The following is an 18338-nucleotide window of genomic DNA, read 5'->3' as shown; positions in this document are numbered from 1 at the left end:
TCAGAGGAGCAGTTTCAAACATGCCACTAAGGTGGGCAATGGTGTTGGCACACCTGCCCAGCTACAGAGTCAGGATCCAGTCAAGAACAGCATACCACTGTAGGTCACTTTAACTTCAGTGGCACCCCAAAATGCCTTACAACCTACCCACCTATATGCACTTGGCACATGTCGTATCACCTACACCATTTGTGATAACCTAATATATCCAAAAAGTCTATATGCAGCTGGCAGATGTGATACAGAGAGTTCTACATCCTTCTGAAGCAGCACTTGGAGGCCAGGGAAGATTCCCCACAATGCCTACAATGGATCCAGACACCCATTTCTACATGTTCTTTACCCACCACTGAAACTCCATGAGCTGTGGGATGAAAAGCAGCCGTGATCCCAGGGCAGAAACCAATGAACACCTTGGTAGAAGCGTCAGGGAAATTAGAGCAGGAAGAAGGCAAAAACTCCCAGTTGGAATTCTACCTAGACAATGAGGTGGAAAAACCTTTTATTTTCCAAAAGGTGCAGAGACCTTTAAAGACCACAAGAAATGGAGAACCAGTTTCAGACTTCATTTCACCTGAAAACACACATGGCCAAGCAGTTCCCAGAGACATAAGGTAGTCTGTCACTTCAGTCCTGATGAGTAATCCCTTGTAATCACCCTTATTTGCACAGAGCTCTCAATCTCACTCATTCCAGGGTAGGCTTATTTCACTCAGCACAAGGCAGGGCAGAACAGGACTATTGAAGGGAAGCATGTCCCTTTTGAATGATTGTAATCAGCAGCAGCAGGGAAGCAGAGTTTCGGGGCAGTATTCTACCCAGATGGACTCTGCTGAGCTTGCAGGGTCCAAGAACATCACAGTGCATTGATGTATGCACCTGGCTGCAGGTACATTTTTTTTATCCTTTGTGCATTGCCAAAACTTGAGAAATGCATCATCCGTAGTGTAATAAAAGAACAATGAAATCACAAAGACTAACTGTTCAATAGCTTCTGGTGCTATACAAATATCTTAAATGTGAGTTGTACAGAGACAGCCAACACAGAAGAAAAAGCAGCAGGTAGAATGAGTTTGTTCTGCTAACAGTGACAAGACACACATTACTGCATTAGCTGCAGGCAACATATAAGCCTCTTAGGTATCACATTGTAGTGTAAATTGCAACAACCAAAGCCAGTGTCCCAAAGGTACATGCCACAGATGTCAGATCTGTATGGGAGGAAGGGTTGCAGCTTAACACATTCGTAATAAGTGTGTTATTAACAAGAAAATATTAAGAAAAATAGAAAATGTTTTATGCGTTTCGTCCTCCCTCTTTCCCTCCCCTTCATTTCAAAGCAGTGTCACTTCCTGGACAAAGCTGCAGAAAGATATCCACCTGAGGGTAAGAACATGTGCAGCTGAATGCAGCTATCGCGTTCATGGGGGAAGGGTCTGTAGTAACAGCCTTGGTCCTGTCGTAGGATGCGGAGCACATACCTCATGGGTCTGTGCTGGGAAGGGGAGGAAGGGAGGCAACAGCCTGACACCCCCTCACAGTCAGTACATTTGGCCCTGCAGCAGTAGCTGGCAAAAAACATGTACAGTCCAGGGTACATGGGTGGGAAGTCGATGTTTATTACTGAACCAGAATAAAACCGGATTGGAACAACTTTCTCAAGGGACTACACAGGCCATTTTCAAAGGTACAGTTCTGGTTTGACCCTTGATTCTCGCCTTTAGCTCCTGGAAAAAGGGCAGAGCATGCATTACTGCCATAACACTATTCAGCAGCAGCTCTTGTTTATACCTAGGTGGACTAGGGAAATATTACTGCCATCATGTTTCTTTTCCTCCCCAGTCTCAGCTTTCAGCAAAGCATTTTGCTTTAAAATGTGAAAAGAAATAAATGTACAGCTAGGTGCTATCAGCATCACATGTACAGTCCTAAATCCATGACCTCACAAGTCTGTCCAAAGCACAACATGCAGTCAGATAAGCCATCAAGGCTGCCATGGGCCCTGGGAACACCACAGAAAACCCTACCTCAAAAAAGACACAGACAAAATTCAGCTGGAAGTCTTGGCAAGTAAAAACTATGCAATGTCGATACATTCATATTATTGTGGATCCTCTCACCACTGGGATGCTGTACCCAAATCAGCTAAACCAGTATCAAAAACCACCCAACATCAAATAATTTTACTGGAAATTTACAACATTATCAAATCCACTGAATTCAAATAAGAGCTACAGAACAGTTCTCCTCTCTTGTTGGGGACCAGCCTATGCCCCAAAATGGTACTAGACATCTGGAGATTTCCCTGACACAGTCACTGCAGGCTCCTTTGACAGTAGAGCAAGAGTGAGCAAGGAAGAGAAGTGGGGACCCCAGGGGGTGTCTCCTGAGTCCCATCATGATTACAAGGCGCATCGCAGTCCAAGACTGGTTCAGAGGAAGATGAGGCTCAGAAATCTGAAAGATGGTATAAAATTAGCTTAGGTCATTCTCCTCAAAGTGTCATGCTCTATCTGTTAAGATTCTTGTTCTTCACCTACCTATATCCAGTTCCTACCACTGTGGAGTTGCAAAGAGGGCTTAAGGACTCTCAGTCTTAGGCTTAGGTGATTCTTCACCGTATGCCCACTCACTTTGCATAAGAGGTGTGCTGTTGGTTGACACTAGACCTTCAAGGCCCAACTGTGTCTTGTCAGTCCCAATTCATACATATGCTTCTTGACTGGAAGCAGTTGAAGCTTTCAAGGTATAGTGTTGCTACAGGAAGACAACTGTATGTCTTTAAAGACAAGATGATATTCTTTCTCATACAATAACCTGCATGGGACCTGTTTAGCTCATCCGTAACTGAAACAGTCCTGGAGGATTTAACCCTAGCTGTGGGAGCAGGCACATTGCTAAAACGATAAGTATCTTTCTGGGAAAAGTACAGGAGAGAGAAAAATACCTAATATTTTTCCTACCTTCGCAAGCCAGCTTTATTAATTTTCCTATGTGATTTCTTATTGTAGGCAAAAAAGCTGTCTTTAATAGTTGCTGCCTGTTGTATCTCACTGTCCTTCAGCCTTTTAATTACTTCGTCAACAGATCTATTCCAGGCATATTTGTCAGCTTGATCTTCAATCTGCTTGATTCTAAAAATGAAAGATTGTACATGAAGGCAAGTCACTTATTTTTTGTAGTTTCAAACATTTGATTCAGCAATAATGAACAAGACTGCTTTAATGACAAACAAGACATAGACATAGAAGAAGCTTCTTTGATGCAAACCAAAATGACAGGTTGATCAAGTTAGAGCAATCATTAATTCCAAGGCCTATATTGTGCAAATATTTCTTATGTATAGATTGCTTTACAGAAAAAAAAAAAGAAAAAGAAAAAGACTGATACTGCTCTAAAATATATATATTTTTTTTCCAAATTGAGATCCCAAACCTCCAGATCACAGGCTTAGTTTCTAATGAGCCCAAGTTTCTACATCAGCTAAGGAGCCACCTTCATTCTTTAATACCTCCTCAGTTAACATGAGACGGCTAAGCTAACACGAAAGAAGTTAATGAAAATATTTCCATTGGTTTTAAAAGGAAAAAAATATCTCCTATGATGTTTTCTGTCTTCCTGGATTCTAAGTATATCATTTCCATGCTGTTTCCCTTTGGAGGAATGGCCAGAATACCTTTCTTTCTCAGGTCCCATAAGAAAGTACATAGATATGGGCTATATAATCTTGTTGCTGAAATACCACAACCTTCATCAATAAGCCATTAAAATAAATAACAATTAAATATTTAATAACTTTTAAAGACAGAAAATAAATTAAAGTAAAGGGTATGTAATGTGTCCCGCTTGTACCTATTTCACATCTATTAGGGATTTACTATAACCCATGAAAAGGAAAGTTAGAACAATTATTTTTGTTAAATTTTAGAGCATGTATTTCCATATAAGCAAAATGCAGAATTATTAAGCACTCTTATTTTATAGAATTATTAACTCTGTTTTATAGTATTCCGTAAACTTGAAGATAACACTCTAACTCTTATTCTCAAAATATGCTAATGAAAAGAGTTTTACTTTGATCTGAGCAGCACACAAGATTAACTCTAAGCCTCCCAAAAGGGATCCAAAGATGACAGTGACTGGTGACTCCCTCCTGATGATCTCAGATGGACTCATCTGCTGAAGGCACCTAGTCTCCTGAGATATCTGTTATCCTGCCTAAATGCAAGAGGTTGCCAAAGCATTACCAACTTTACCTGTCCCATCCCAGTGATTATTATATTCTCCTGCCTATCAACATAGACCTTGCCATGAATGACCCTGAGAAAATGTAAAAGTAATTACAGGACAGGCGATGAAGTTAAACTCAAATGTTCTTTTTACCCTTCCTCCTTATTGAAGTTCAAAACTGAGGCAAAGGCTGGATGCGTCCTGGAAATAAATGAATGATTACTTGCAGGATGTGATCTAAAAGACCACATTCCCTGTCAGGGACTTATTCATGAGAAGCTCTCTTTACCTACTAGCTTTATAACCTGTCGAATAAAGGAGCTGACATAAAAGCGCACAGTCACTTAGCTGAGGACCTAAACCTGCTTGTATAGGGTTCTACATTACAGGGTCATAGAAGAGACAAAACCAGACAGAAGGGATCAAGCATGCTGGTTGTCGGTACATGAATATAAGAAATGTGGTATAAAGAAAGGGAGCTGGAAGTCTTTATAGTTCTTGGAGGATCTTAGAATCATACAGTTCGGTAAATTAAACCCTATTTAGAGTCCTACTGATAAAAACCTATGAGAATAAGAGTGCTACAATGGTAGCATGCCTAGGTAGGCATCATGCCTAGGTAGGATTCCCCAACAGGGAAAACCGGATTTGGATTTGAAGTTCTTTGAGCTTTTTTTTTTTTCCTGAGGGAAAAAAAAAAAAAACAAAAAAAAAACCAAAAAAAAACAAGCAAAATCATCCAGGGTAAAAGAGCTGGTTATAATTGGTTGGGCAAGATTACAGCAGAACACAAGTTGTCCAGCAAATTATCAGAATGTGTCAGTGACATCCTGTTGATGCTGCAAAATCTAGTGAAGGGAAAGTCTTTCTAAATTTTATCCTAATTAACACAGAGAAACTGCTTGAAAAGGTGAAATACAGCTTAGGCAGGAATGATGATGAAATGACAGAGTTTATGACACTGGTAAAAGGCAGAAGAATAGTGAAAAAAAGTAAATTTCTACCTTCTCAAGGAACATAAGTGTCACGGGAACTGGGTCTAATGGGAAAATAACATGCCATTACACTATAAGAAGGAAGCATGAGTACATACGAACAAAATCTGAAAAGCCACAACACAACATGAGATTCAATATCAAAAACATCAAGAGTAATGAGAACTCATTCTCTAAATGCTTCAGTAATATAAGAGGGATCAAGAAAAAAAATTTGGCTTTCTATTCAACATAGAAAGAAAACTATCAACAGATTGCATTAAGGGGATGAGGCACTTAAAGCCTCTTTGTATCTTCAATAAAGAGTCAAATACAAGCAGGCTGCTTGAACAATCAATACTAATAACAAGTAAGGAAATAACAAATTACAGAATACTTCTATGTATTCATATTAGTTCTTAAAGAACTGGCTAAAATTGTCTCCCAAATTTATGCAGAAAAGCAAACACACTACCTAGCTTTAAAAACAGGGAAGGAGGAGAACTGGAGAGTTACTGACATATTTCTAAGAAATCTATTCCTGCTTTCAGGCAGTAATTACAAAGTCACAAAGAGTTCAAAGCCTGTAAAGAGACACAAGAGCCACTAGGGATCCTTGAGATCTACCCTGATTTCAGGCAAGCTTATATTTTAAACTATACTCCCCTCCAACTAGCACCACTTTTACCTTGGTTTCCTAAGGAAATAAGAATAATGCAATCAGCCTTTTCATCCACATCTGCCAGTCTTTTCCCTAAGTTTGGATTCCATCTACCTATTTCAGTCAAACCTGAGAGGCGTAGGGGTCTTCAGATATATAGCAGTTACAAGTTTTGTGAAATTGAAGTCATGAAAAGGAGAGACACTCTTCATTCTCTGAGCTGGGAAGGTAGGGACGTTATCTTTTCCATTTGTTAGCAGCTAGCCAAGCAATCAGCATATGTGCTTCTCTGGGCTATCCATGTACTGCCTCCTGCCCAGCTGCCAGACTGAAGTTCTCAGTGAGAAGTATGTTCTTTTTCTACCTTCAAGTAGTGAGCCACAAGTACATTCACTGTGTGAGACACCAAACCTTACTCCTGCACATTCCCATCTCACTGGGGCTAGGTGTCAAAATTCTTCATTCAGGCCTGACAAACCTAACCTATCCATGTACTCTAACAGTTCTCTACTATACTACTCAGTTATGGGTGCCAGAATGCTTGCTGAAGGTACGGATAAAGTTCCAGATGGTGGCTCAGCAGAAGTTAGGGACAGAGTTATTTATTAGTGAGGCCACTGATTTATCTTGAGTTTAGTGTACTGTGTCCTGTTGACAGAATTGTATTCCATGTTGGTGAGTCATCTGCATTTTTTTTTTATCTTGCCAACTCTACACTTTGATAGCTTTTCAGTAGAAATGGCATTGGACCTCAGTAAAAATAACTTTGGGAAATTTCTGAAGGATCTTGGATAATCTTGCAATGTGGCTGCAGTAACACTCTGTTCCCAAAAAATACTGCATAGAAAGAGCCAACCATAAGGTCTTAGGTACTTCCTAGAGTCTCACAAAAGCAAATTAGGAAAGAATTTGGTAGACAAAGGCAGTCTGCTAAAATTTCTGAGGATTAAGATGAAGGCCACTGTGGAACAGGATCTTTCACAGGTAGGGATACGTTAACCACCCCAACCTGTTAAAGAACTTGTAGGTGGAAAGATGTGGAAATATCAAGATTCCAACTCTTGCAGACCATTGGTCCAAAATCACCATTTTGGTAAGAAAGAGTCGAGGCTTGCTTTCCTAGAGATTTCATGTAATGTATCTTTTCCATTCATGGTCATGAATTCTCACTAACGAAAGGAGCAGACATAATTTGACAAATGAGGACTGCACAGCAGCCATTATATAACAAGGAAAGAGGTAACATTAAGATTCATAAGAATACTGAACTTTCATTTTAGCAGTTTCAGGAGGAGGGACAGAAGCCTTGAACTCCGGGCTAGGAGGTTAAGAAGGTGTTGGCACCAGAATTGACTTGGCCACCACAGAACATCACTAGGACAAGAGGCACTAAAGGGAAGATATAAACCACTGCTTATACTTAGAGCAACTCATCTGACATAGCTCCAAGACACTGACCAATTCAGAAACTCAACAGCCAAAGGTTTTGTTTAAAACTTGTCAGAATGCCTAAACCATTCTTGTCAATGACATAAATAGGTCAGCCTTGGTATGTTTACAGCATGGTCCCAGCTTTCTGAACAAGGGACTGACTCACTCCTGTGCGGGCCTGACATGGTAAAATGACTCAGGCCTTGTGCCGGAGAACTTGTCTCACATGAACTGCTGTCAGGTAGCCAGGTAACTCCTCCAAACAGTTGGCATCCTCCCAACAGCTAGCGACTGACCACGCTGTATAAAGCAGTTCAAAAGCCTCATAGCCAATAGTCACCTTGGCAAGAAGGTAAAGGAGATTGTGGTCTTTTTAAAAATATCCCAAAAGAATTGTATCATCCCAAGACCTTGCTAGGAGAGACAGAAGGATGCCTCAGTGCCTGAGAGGCCTTCAGAAGATGGATAGCACACTCCTCCTCTTCTTTGCCTTTCTGCAGCAGAGCTTGGCGAAGAGTGGTGAGTGAAGTCTGGTGAGTGCAAGCTGTCCTTCAGCAGGGTCCTTTGGCAGGCACCTGATTCCTCATATTGCCGATCTGAATGACAAATATCCACTGCAAATTTCTGCATGTCCATGACAGAAACGTGAAGGTCCTGGTGGGCCTACAAACCATTTTATGAGAACTTTGCTGCAGGTTGCACTGAGCGGCACTGAAACTAGTATTCAGGGTCATTGCTCCGAGGCCATTGTTTATACCTATGTTTGGTGTCCCTGCAACACATTTGTGTTGAAAATTGCGTAGAGATCCTGTGGGAAAGCTCAGAGACAACAGAACAGAGACAACAGGAATGGGCTTTTTCAGCCATAGGAATAAGCTGCCAGTTCTGATGTGTGAATGCACAGACAAGGCAATCCCTAAAGCTGCTCTCAAGGGGATTCAGATGGGGACTTAAACACAAAAAGATCAGATTGTTGGAGATGAAACAAAGAAGTCTGAGGAGAATCTGGGGCAATGCATAGGGCATTCTGTTTTATGGAATACCAGTCTAAAAACGAGGGAAGGTAGGCAGTGAGCAGGCCTCCATGGACATAAAGCACTATCTGGGTTCGAGTAAAAGGAAATACGTGTTTCAGGTCTGATTGTACATGTAAATCAACATGCAAATATAAGAAAAAAAATATTTTTAGGAGAAGCTCATCACATTTCAAGGGAAAGTTTGTTGTTTCCCCCCACACATTATTCAGGTATTTACATATATTCATAAGTAAAAATCGAGGAAAATCAATAACTCATACATCTTTACAACCTGGATGCCAATATCAATGATGCTGATTCAGTTGGAGGCTGTAGCTACGGTCTGTAGTAGTCACAGTCATCGGATGTGCCAGAGTTCCTGATCCTCTGAGGATGTTTAAATCCAGTTCCTGAATAATGAGCCACACTCATTCTGCAGAGGATCACAAGCTTACTCTTCAGACATTATCTAGAGGGCAAAACCTCAATTTTTGAATGATGCAGTGAGATATAATCCTTGTGGACCCTGTAAAGTGAGCTCAACCATTTTTATCTGAATCCTAGACGCTTTGATGAATGATCCATGTGTGTTTGCTCTCCTGATGCATTGCTCTGAGTGTTGTATGATTTTGAATATATCTCTGTGAAATGAGAGATCAGCCCAGGACTGTACTTACCATTAGAAAAACAGCATGTATCCACAGTCTATCTGAAAGTCTCCTTTCTATACATATTTTTTCTTTACATTAAATAGAAAATTTTCTGTAATAACAGTGCCTTTTTGAAAGCTCTGTTTGCCTTTTCTGTTCTCTCTGTTGTTTTTCCTTTGATATATGTGAGCTGACATCATTTAAGTCACCAGAAAGAACAGCAACTTTTAAGTTATCCAAAAGCATCTTGTAAAAGATTCCATCAGAAGAGCTGTCCTTATATTTATAGCATAACCTGGATAAAATAAGTATTTAAAATAATTTGGGAGGTTGAGAACAATGCATAATACAAGTACCTTAAGGCAAAGATGATCAAAGTAACACATTTCCTTTCCATATACAGTTAAGGGCATTATTCAGAAGGCTATCCTTCAGCACTGGAAACTAGCCTTCCCAGGCTCCTCCTTCTGTAGCCTACAGAGAAAGCAGGAACCTAACTTAAACACTGTATCATTACCTAGAAGAGCTCCACTGACTCTAAAAGGAGCCTAAAGACACAAGCCTCCCCCACCTACAGTTACCCTTTGTGAATACCCTGCGTAATTAAAGCTTGAATTATATGGTGGAGACTTGGAAGAAACCTGGCTCACCCGACACTGACCTGTTGAATTGAGCTGCATTGATGGAAGAGGGAGCTAAGATTACAGCCACTGCACAACTAAATCTGTCAGAAATCACGAATGAAAGCCCTTGTTTACCTTAACTTGCTGCCTAGCATAAGAATATAAAATAAAATCACTAGTGGTCTAAGTTAATATTCCTGGATGTGAACTTTCTCAGCCCAGGAACAGACACACTGTTTGTTCAGCCCCTTCTGTTATTCTGAGGGTAACTTCCAGTGAAGAGGTCGAGTCGGTAGTTCTCTGAGCCTGTTAAATTACCCTCTTAAATCATTCCTATATAAATTAGCAGAGCTCATGAATCAGAACCCTTGTCATCACTGTGCTGCTGCTTCACTGAGCTGTTCAGCCTTCCAGGATTTCATTCATGTTGGTAAAGCTTTGGGGCATTCCTGGATGAAAGCAGAAAGCTCCTGTCCTTGTGCTGGGGACACACGGCATTCTCTGCACTCCATTTATTCCACGTGCCTGTTCTATTTAGAATGACACTAAAAAAAATACCTGTGGTAAAGAACATTTGTAACTTACCATACCAAGTGCTTCAATGCCTTGCTTCTGTGGGGAAAAAAAAAAAAAAAAAAAGGGGGGGGTGGGGGAAGAAGAAGAAATCAAAGCTTTATTTTCTTTTGAGAAATCTAATCCACGCCATATATACTGCAGGGGAGAAAGTGTCAGGGAGGTGACAGGAAGGGAAAAGAGTCTCCATTTTCTAGTAACAGTGAAGCTCTACTCAGCTAAAACAAGTGTAGCCTTCACACAGAAAATGGCTGTGAACACTACAGAGCAACATCTGCTTTGTGAGTGTAATCCATAAAAGGCTTCCAAATGCCCTTAAAAATTGTTCCCTCTTTTCCCCAGTCTGAATGTCATCTCACAGGAAGCCATCTGGGACAGGCATTCCAGCTATTCTGCTGCAGCGATAGCAGTATTGTCCTCAAGTGCCTCAGGATGAGTCACATCAATGCAAAAGTCCAATTATAGTAGAAGCCCCCCAAAGCAGAAGTATCATTTCAAATAAATAAGACTGATGTAGCTGAACCACTGGAATTCAGAACGTAATTCAGTCACTTCATCACCTTTTGCTCAAAAACTCTGCATTCCTTAAAGCACCCGTGCTAAATCCCCAATCTGGTTATGGCATTCCCAGCACAGATGTGATAGTCTTAAGACCAGTGTGTATGCATTTAGAGGAGTCAATTACTTTTTCTTTTTTTTTTTTTTTTTTTTTTTTTTTTCTTATTATTTTAAAATACAGCCTTTTAAAACCTGGCATTTCTTGCCACTTTAGAGCAACGAATGAACAGTGCCATCCACTGTTTCTCTGCATAATCCACTATGTTTTCCTAGGATAGTTTTAAATAAGATTTAACATAAAAATTAATGCCACATCTGAAACAAAGGAATATAGATTGCTAAAAACATGTGAGTCAAAACATATTTTTAAGGAGTCAGGCTAAATCACAGAATGACAACTCTAAAAGTAGCATACAACAGAGGAGATTTTCTAAAATATCACCTCACCTGTGGATGAGCCATTTTAACTTCATTAGCTATATTGTTACTCAAATATCCTAAAACCAAATACTTGTCCAATCAAGCAGGTTATCTCTTGCATTGCTGAGTATAATTTCCCTCTTCATCTTATTATAAGAATTACATTTCTTCTCCAGTGTGGTCATCAGCTCTCTAGAACATGACCCTGATGAGTGATGCTGCTAAGAACAAGTGCCTTTAGAAATGTTTACTACAGAAGAATTAATAATATGGTGTGAATGAGACCCTGTTTTCATGGAGTGAACATTGCCAGTGCAAGACTATATGCCCCTGAATGTCTCCAACAATGGAATCCAAACATTTTCTTTTAGATGCATGTTTTAGATGCTATTCCTATAAAAAGACTCTAAACTCATCCCATATATGGTGTTGCATATCTCGCTTTGTTAAACACAGATACTTCACTTTTCAAGTGTCACAGTTCAATAATGCAAATATGCAAATATGCTCGATATTTGCCATAACAGAAATCCTAAAAGTACTATACCCACTTCTTCCTGTGCTTTGTTAGAACACAACCTCAGTGTTCAGCATTTTGCCAGACTGATCTCAAAAGGCTTATCTTGCATCCTTTTGAAACAAAAGCAAAACAGCCATTGACCACAATGATGAATGAATTAAACCTTAACAGTTTGCCTCCCACTACTTTACTCTATATCATTTTCTTGTAGGAATTGTTTAGAATTTCAAGTAAAGACCACTTTACAATACAAAGTGGCTGTAATTCCTGAATTTTCTTATAGTACAGATCTCTCTCATTGACACAAATAATGGTAGAAACATTATTTAGAAAATTGTGTAACTGCTGAGCCCCAGGTAATTCAAAGGATAATTACTTGTTCATGATCAATGACCACTAATTATATACTATACAACACAGAGCTATAAAACTGACAGATGATGAAAGCATATAGTTACAGCACACTGTGCTGGGAACATGACTTTTATGAACCCAATGCATAGCACCCAAAGTTTTCTCTAAGACATTTATAGAAAGGAAAATGCCTACAGTAGAATTGGTTTTACTGATCATACTCATGCTCATTCATATTTCAGGATCAAAGATTATTTTCCAAAAGCCATTTCCTATTGATGCTGTTGTGTTTGCTCCTCACACACAATGATCAGCAGGACACTCGGTTGTAAGGGTCAGACTGGAACTGATTTCTTTGATTTTCCTATTATGTTTTCAAAGGTAGGAAAGAATTCCACATCATTCTGAAAGTCACTGGCTGTAAGCAGAGAAAACTAGAGCTCCTGAGAGAGTCGATTAGACCTGATTATAACCTGACTGAAATGTTATTGCAACAAAATGCCTAATACAATTCCCTCTTCTTTGGACGTAGATATTTTGACCCCATGTTCTCCATGCTTGTAGCTCTTCTGACTCCCCACTTTCGGGAGCCTGCTCATATTGAAAATGAGATTTCATGTTGGCAATATTAAATTTCAATTCCTTGTTCTTTACAACAATAGTCTACTGAGGAAAGACATAACATTAATTTAATTAATTTTGTATTACTCTGTGCTTGGAAATACTAAATAATGTTAGATAATGTCTTGGATCTCCAGCTTGGATCACTTATTCCTTTGTTGAAAAGGCTTGTCTCACATTTGGAATGCTGAAATAAAATCAAACTCACAAGAGTTTCCAACACGGAATTGTTAAGAAAATAAATAAGGGATTTACAAACTCATCATATGAAGAATGGGGCACCTCTTCCACCAAACTTTTCTTTATGGTTAAGGCAAACCAAAATACTTAATGCTTCCAGGTATAGCTGCCATATTAAAAGACAGGAAGAAAGATATAGTAAGAAAAAACACTACATTAAACCTGTTACAATTCACACATCATCAACTTACTTCATAAATTGTTGATCTGACAAAGAGGGACAACACAGGTGTAGGACTTTTCTTAGATGACTTCTGTTAACAGTGCCAGTACACTTAGGATTATAGGACAGCAAAGCCTTATGAAAATCATTCCAATTTTCTGTGATTTTATCTGAAGGGGTCTCCCCCACCTAACAATTGAATCAATTAGTAATGCAGGAAAGAAAAAAAAAAAAAGCATCCCTGAAGTTAAACTATGATAGCATTAACACATTAAAAAAATGTACTAAAATGACAAATCTAATGTTGGAAGACCAACATTTACTGAAAATCAACTATGTTATCACTTACAGTATTACAAGCTAAAACAAGAAGAGCAGACTTCTTTATTAGGTTTGTTCTATGAAACAAAGTTATGCTCAACTAAAACAGTTTTAGTGTGCTAATTTTGAAACATGATGAAACATCAGGCCCAAAATATACCCTTGAAAATGTTCTGAAAACTGACTGAAAAGTGTCTGGCTGCAAGGAAGCATATACCTCACTTCATAGATCTGCTTCTTTAAGTGACTGAAGAGGCATGTCTACTGAGTGATAACAACACAGAACTTTTGCTGTCTGTTTCTTCTCTCAGACTTGTGAAACAAAATCCACTAGTACTGAATAAATTGCAAGTGGCACTCAACTTACAGCATAATTTGAAGACATTGAGCTTGCACAGGGGAAAATATTGACAAAATCTGGTTTACTGAACCTGCTTTAAGATCCGTCTGTAGTACTAGCAGTTAGAATAAAAGTGGTTTTTACTTCTAAATTCAGTAAGTTAAAAACAAAAAGTTATAAGAAGCAAGAACAGGTTCACATATTGACAATCTGCATAATTGCAGATCTGGCCAAATACTGTACTATGCAAAATTTCAGGTAAAACGAAGGAGGTTGAGATGCCTCTTGGGTTTTCTTAGCTAGCTGTGCACCTAGATTGGTTCCAGGTTCTGGTTCTGGCCATTTCTGCTTTTAAGATTCCTCTGACCAAATAATTTACTAAAGGAATGACAAAAATGAAGAGATTTCTTGAAAAATTTGTCCTCTTTTATTTGTACAACCTGTAATCTGCCTTTTCTACAGTATGAGTCATATTGATGGAGCTGGTGTCACCACTCAGGACACAAAACAAAAGGATTCCCAGACACACAGGCTTCCTTGCAGCTGCTTTTCATCAAGATCTGGGTACAAACTCAGCCACAGTCTAGAACAGACCTACTCCTCTGGGCAGAACCACTCTCCAAGTGTGGAACCACAGCTGCCAGGCTCACATGTAGCTACTGTGCCACTCCTGGTGGTATTTCATCCCAAGATGACAATGTTCTATGATGTTTAACATTTCCTTTACCTGCCTTCCCTCATACTATCATTTACTTCATTTGGGATGCTTATTTTAAATGTCAAAAATGGCTAGTTATCTGTGTACATCTCTAATTTGAGCCTAAGCATCTTAATTTGTAAATCCCACTTGGTGTGCACATCAGTTGCGCATGTAGACACTGTCAGCATTTGCATTTTCTCCAGCATGTTAATTTTACAGCTACTAAAGTTTGCCCCAGAATTTCAGCCAGACCATTATTCTACTCAAAACCAGCTGGAAGGGACTTGAGTTGCTGCATCAAATGTTGCTATTGTTGGAGCCATCAAAGTGGAAAGCAGCCTGTTTCAGCTCCTAACATCAAAGCATTTCAAACCACGCACACCATTCAGAGCTATTCAATGGGACCTTCTTTTTGTGCATCTAGTACCTCTCTTGACACTCCTGCGCTCCTTTGATATCTCTCAAAGCCACTATCCAGACTACCTAAGACAAAGCTAAATATGGAGTTAGTTAGCTGACAAACTAACACAAACCTGAAAGAGAGTTAATATTGAAAATTATTAACAGTTTCTTAATATTAGGAAGTAGATTTGTGAAGTGCAGCTTAGGTTATTGCTTAGAGCAATTTGGTAAGCAAAAAAAGTATCAACTTATTTCTGTCAAAGGAAATGGACGTACTGCACAGAAGCATTGACTGTGAGTTTCAGCACGTAACCTCTCTGTACCTTCAGTGAATGGTTCTAAAGGAAAACATTATAAAATGATTGCAAATTCAGAAGCTGTCAAAGCTGTACCCAGGAAAATATGCAACATCTGTGTAGTACTTAGCATATATTTTATAGCAACGTATAAATATATGCTAAATAATATATAAAGAATAATAGATAAAACAAGAAACAACAAGGTATCAGCAAAACAGATCTGACAAGTGAAAGCTAAGAAGTACTACTACTGTTCCTCCTCTGCTGTACAGGCATGCATGATCTAGTGATCCTGCTGGAGATTTCAAAAACCTCCAGTAACCATGAGATTGCTTTCTGATTGATGCTTCAGAAAACAAAAAGTCTAGAAGTGCTGATTGTGATTATTCCATTGTTGGAATGAATGCAAACATACTAACTTAGACAAAAACTGTATGCATAGCATAACATTTTACCAAAACACAATCCAGCATTTTGCCACAGCCATTATAAAAGAGGTTATAGCTAGAGAATTAAAAGTAAACACTTACTACTGATTCTTTTGCTTCGAACAAGTCTAAAAATTCATGGTAGTCAAGGTATCCTGTCTGTTCTGGATCAATTGTCTCAATTAAATCCTGGAAGTCTTTTTCTTTCAGTTGAAATACCAAGTTATTTAAAACATGATGAAGGTAATTTCTTGTGATCTTTCCATCTTGTTTCTAAGACAAAAAAAAAAAAAAAAAAAAAAAAAAAAAGCATGCATAAAAAAGAACAAACATTTACTAAAGCAATACTGATTCCAACATGCCATTCTGCACTGCTAGATCATCCTGACCTACAGTAACTGAGACCTCTATAGCTGTTTCAATAGCCTGCATATGCTCCAGTTTTCAGTGAACACACAGCTGGAATATTCACTGGATGAAAGACTAAAACTATGGGAATTAAACTATAGTGACTTTTCCGTTACCTTGGGATAGATTATTTAGTTTGCTGGTAAACTGTGCAACAAGTGAACAGATATGTAAACTTGCTTTGCACAGACAAGCTCACATTCAGGTCAGTTTATCAACTACATTTCATTCCTTGCCTGGTCTGGAATCAATATTCACACAAAGTTGTGTCTGACTAAATAGCTGGTGGATCTGAGTGAACTTGACGCAGCTGAGTCAAGCTGAGTCTAAGTTGCTGTTACCATGTACCTCAACCATTACCTTAAGTCCATGCAAAAGTCCATCAAGTGATGTTTGTTATTAGATCCTAATATAGTTCTCAGCATATTCATAGACACCACATGAGCCGAAATTTACCAGTGCTCGCTTGTCTGTGGCAGATTTTCTTAATTATTATCTTCAGAACAACAACCAAAAACTCAACTAACATTTTATCTTTGAGCACAGCTTCTTCTAGTGCTGGAGTTTTCCGATGTCATCCATGGCCATGATGGTCCATAAGGCCGAAGTAAATGCAAACACTTAGGTCATTACAGAGATTAATTTAAAGATGTAATTATAAGTACATGGTAAGTCTTGAGAAATTCTGACTGTTGATGGTGGTGTGTTAATCTGAAATATTTGAGACCTACCATCATTGGACCTCCTCTTTCTTTTCTCATACTTCCTTTGCATCTTTTTATGAATCCTTTAAATTAGCTATGCTGCTAGGATGGGTCTACTAGCATTCTCGACCTGGATACTGAGGGCGAATCAGCTCTCAGGGAGAATCTTTAGCCTGATGCCCACTCACATTGTCATGCCAATGGATACTCAGCTGGACTGTAAGGTAGTAGGCAATGGATGTCTTCAAACAACATAATCAGAATACTGTTACTGTGTTACACTTAAGGTATAGTTTTCTCTCAGTTCTCATGGCAAGTAATATCCATAATTTATGTAGGAGAGTTTTAAATAAGGACTTCTACCAACTCTTTTCTATGACTGACTATTGCATTTTATAGTTTTACATTTGTTTCTGAACTTTTACTTTTTTTTTTTTTTTTTTTTTTTTAATTGTTTCTTTCTTTTCTCTAAGGAAACCCTAGGAAAGATAATGGGGAGAAAGAAGAAGAAAGAGTGGAATAAAGGCTGTGGAACAATAACAGAAAAATTAGGAGTAAATAGTTCCTTCAGTGATTCAGTTTTCCTGGCTAAGCACTAGACAAATATCTTTCTGTTCATAAAATTCACCCTAAGAAAATTCTGTTTCCCTTTAGTCTCCCACAGAGATCCAGGGTGGCAGTAATAATATAGAGGATGAGCAATTATTTACTTCATCAGTTGGTCTGGGAAATACTTTAAAGTTTGGCAATCAAAAGATAATGGTCTTGTGAAACTACTATCTGATATTTGAATTTTCTTTAGAGACTGTTGTCACTGCATTAAATCATATGGAAGCAAAACTTGATAATATACCTACCTCCCCCAGTAAATAACTTAGGGAATCTGGCACTGAAGCTACAAGAGATAGCTTGTACTTCACAAGAAACAATTGTGCAGAATGACTAGGTCTTACCCATGAAGATGAAATATCTGTTACGATAAAAATAAATTACATTTTGTTCAAACCTTAGATAATAAGGGAAAGTTAAGATATACTGCATCAGAATTTATTAAGCAGACTGCATTTGCTTATTTGGCCACCTTGCAAGTTCAATTTTATTTATTCAAAAGAATTTAATTTTATTGCCCAGATCATTATCTAAGTCAGCCCAGCATCAGTGATGTGGCTGGGGATGTACTGGTCTATTCCAACAAAAAAATCATAATGTTATGTATAAATATAAACTATTCTTACATGAATTTCTTTCACTGTGGGACCATCCAGATGCTGAGGATTAAATGGTTCTTTCTTCAGCCTGTCTTTCCACCATCTCCAATACCTCTGCCTTTGTTAACAATTTCATTCAGTAATGCTGCATTTCAGTAAATGAATTAAAATCATGTAGTAAAGTGCCTTACTGAATCATGGCCTGAATGCTGTAGGCGTTATTATTATCCACTGCAATATATGAAACTGATTTCTTTTCCTATAAATTGCTAGGTGAATTCTTTCTTTTTGTGGTCAACTATGTATATGTATATAGATGAAATACTGCAGAGCTAAAAAGAACAATTTTTATGTAATTATATTAGAAAGGAATTGTGATATATCATCTATATAAAATCATCTAATAGAAAATGCCAATAGTACTTCTGAAGATATGCCCAGTGCTCCTTTTGCTTGTGTCAACCAGACTGAGAGCTTTAATTTTTTCAGTCTAT

General features: G+C 38.5%; 1 protein-coding gene across 1 annotated transcript in view; it reads right to left on the bottom strand.

Annotated features, from left to right (window-relative positions):
- EFCAB6 (EF-hand calcium binding domain 6) overlaps positions 1-18338 on the bottom strand; it is a 112351-nt gene that overhangs the window by 51044 nt on the left and 42969 nt on the right. Inside the window, exons 10-12 of the mRNA XM_042795142.1 lie at positions 15627-15797; positions 13063-13223; positions 3077-3134 (exon numbers count right to left, since the gene is read on the bottom strand). Coding sequence (XP_042651076.1) covers positions 3077-3134; positions 13063-13223; positions 15627-15797 — 390 coding nt within the window. The remainder of the gene's footprint in view (positions 1-3076; positions 3135-13062; positions 13224-15626; positions 15798-18338) is intronic.

Source organism: Tyto alba, unplaced genomic scaffold (genome assembly GCF_018691265.1).
Source record: "Tyto alba isolate M040663 unplaced genomic scaffold, T.alba_DEE_v4.0 Super-Scaffold_21, whole genome shotgun sequence".
Classification (NCBI taxonomy): Eukaryota; Metazoa; Chordata; class Aves; order Strigiformes; family Tytonidae; genus Tyto; species Tyto alba.
Note: the sequence above shows the minus strand (reverse complement) of the source record. Positions and strands in the feature narration are given on the sequence as shown.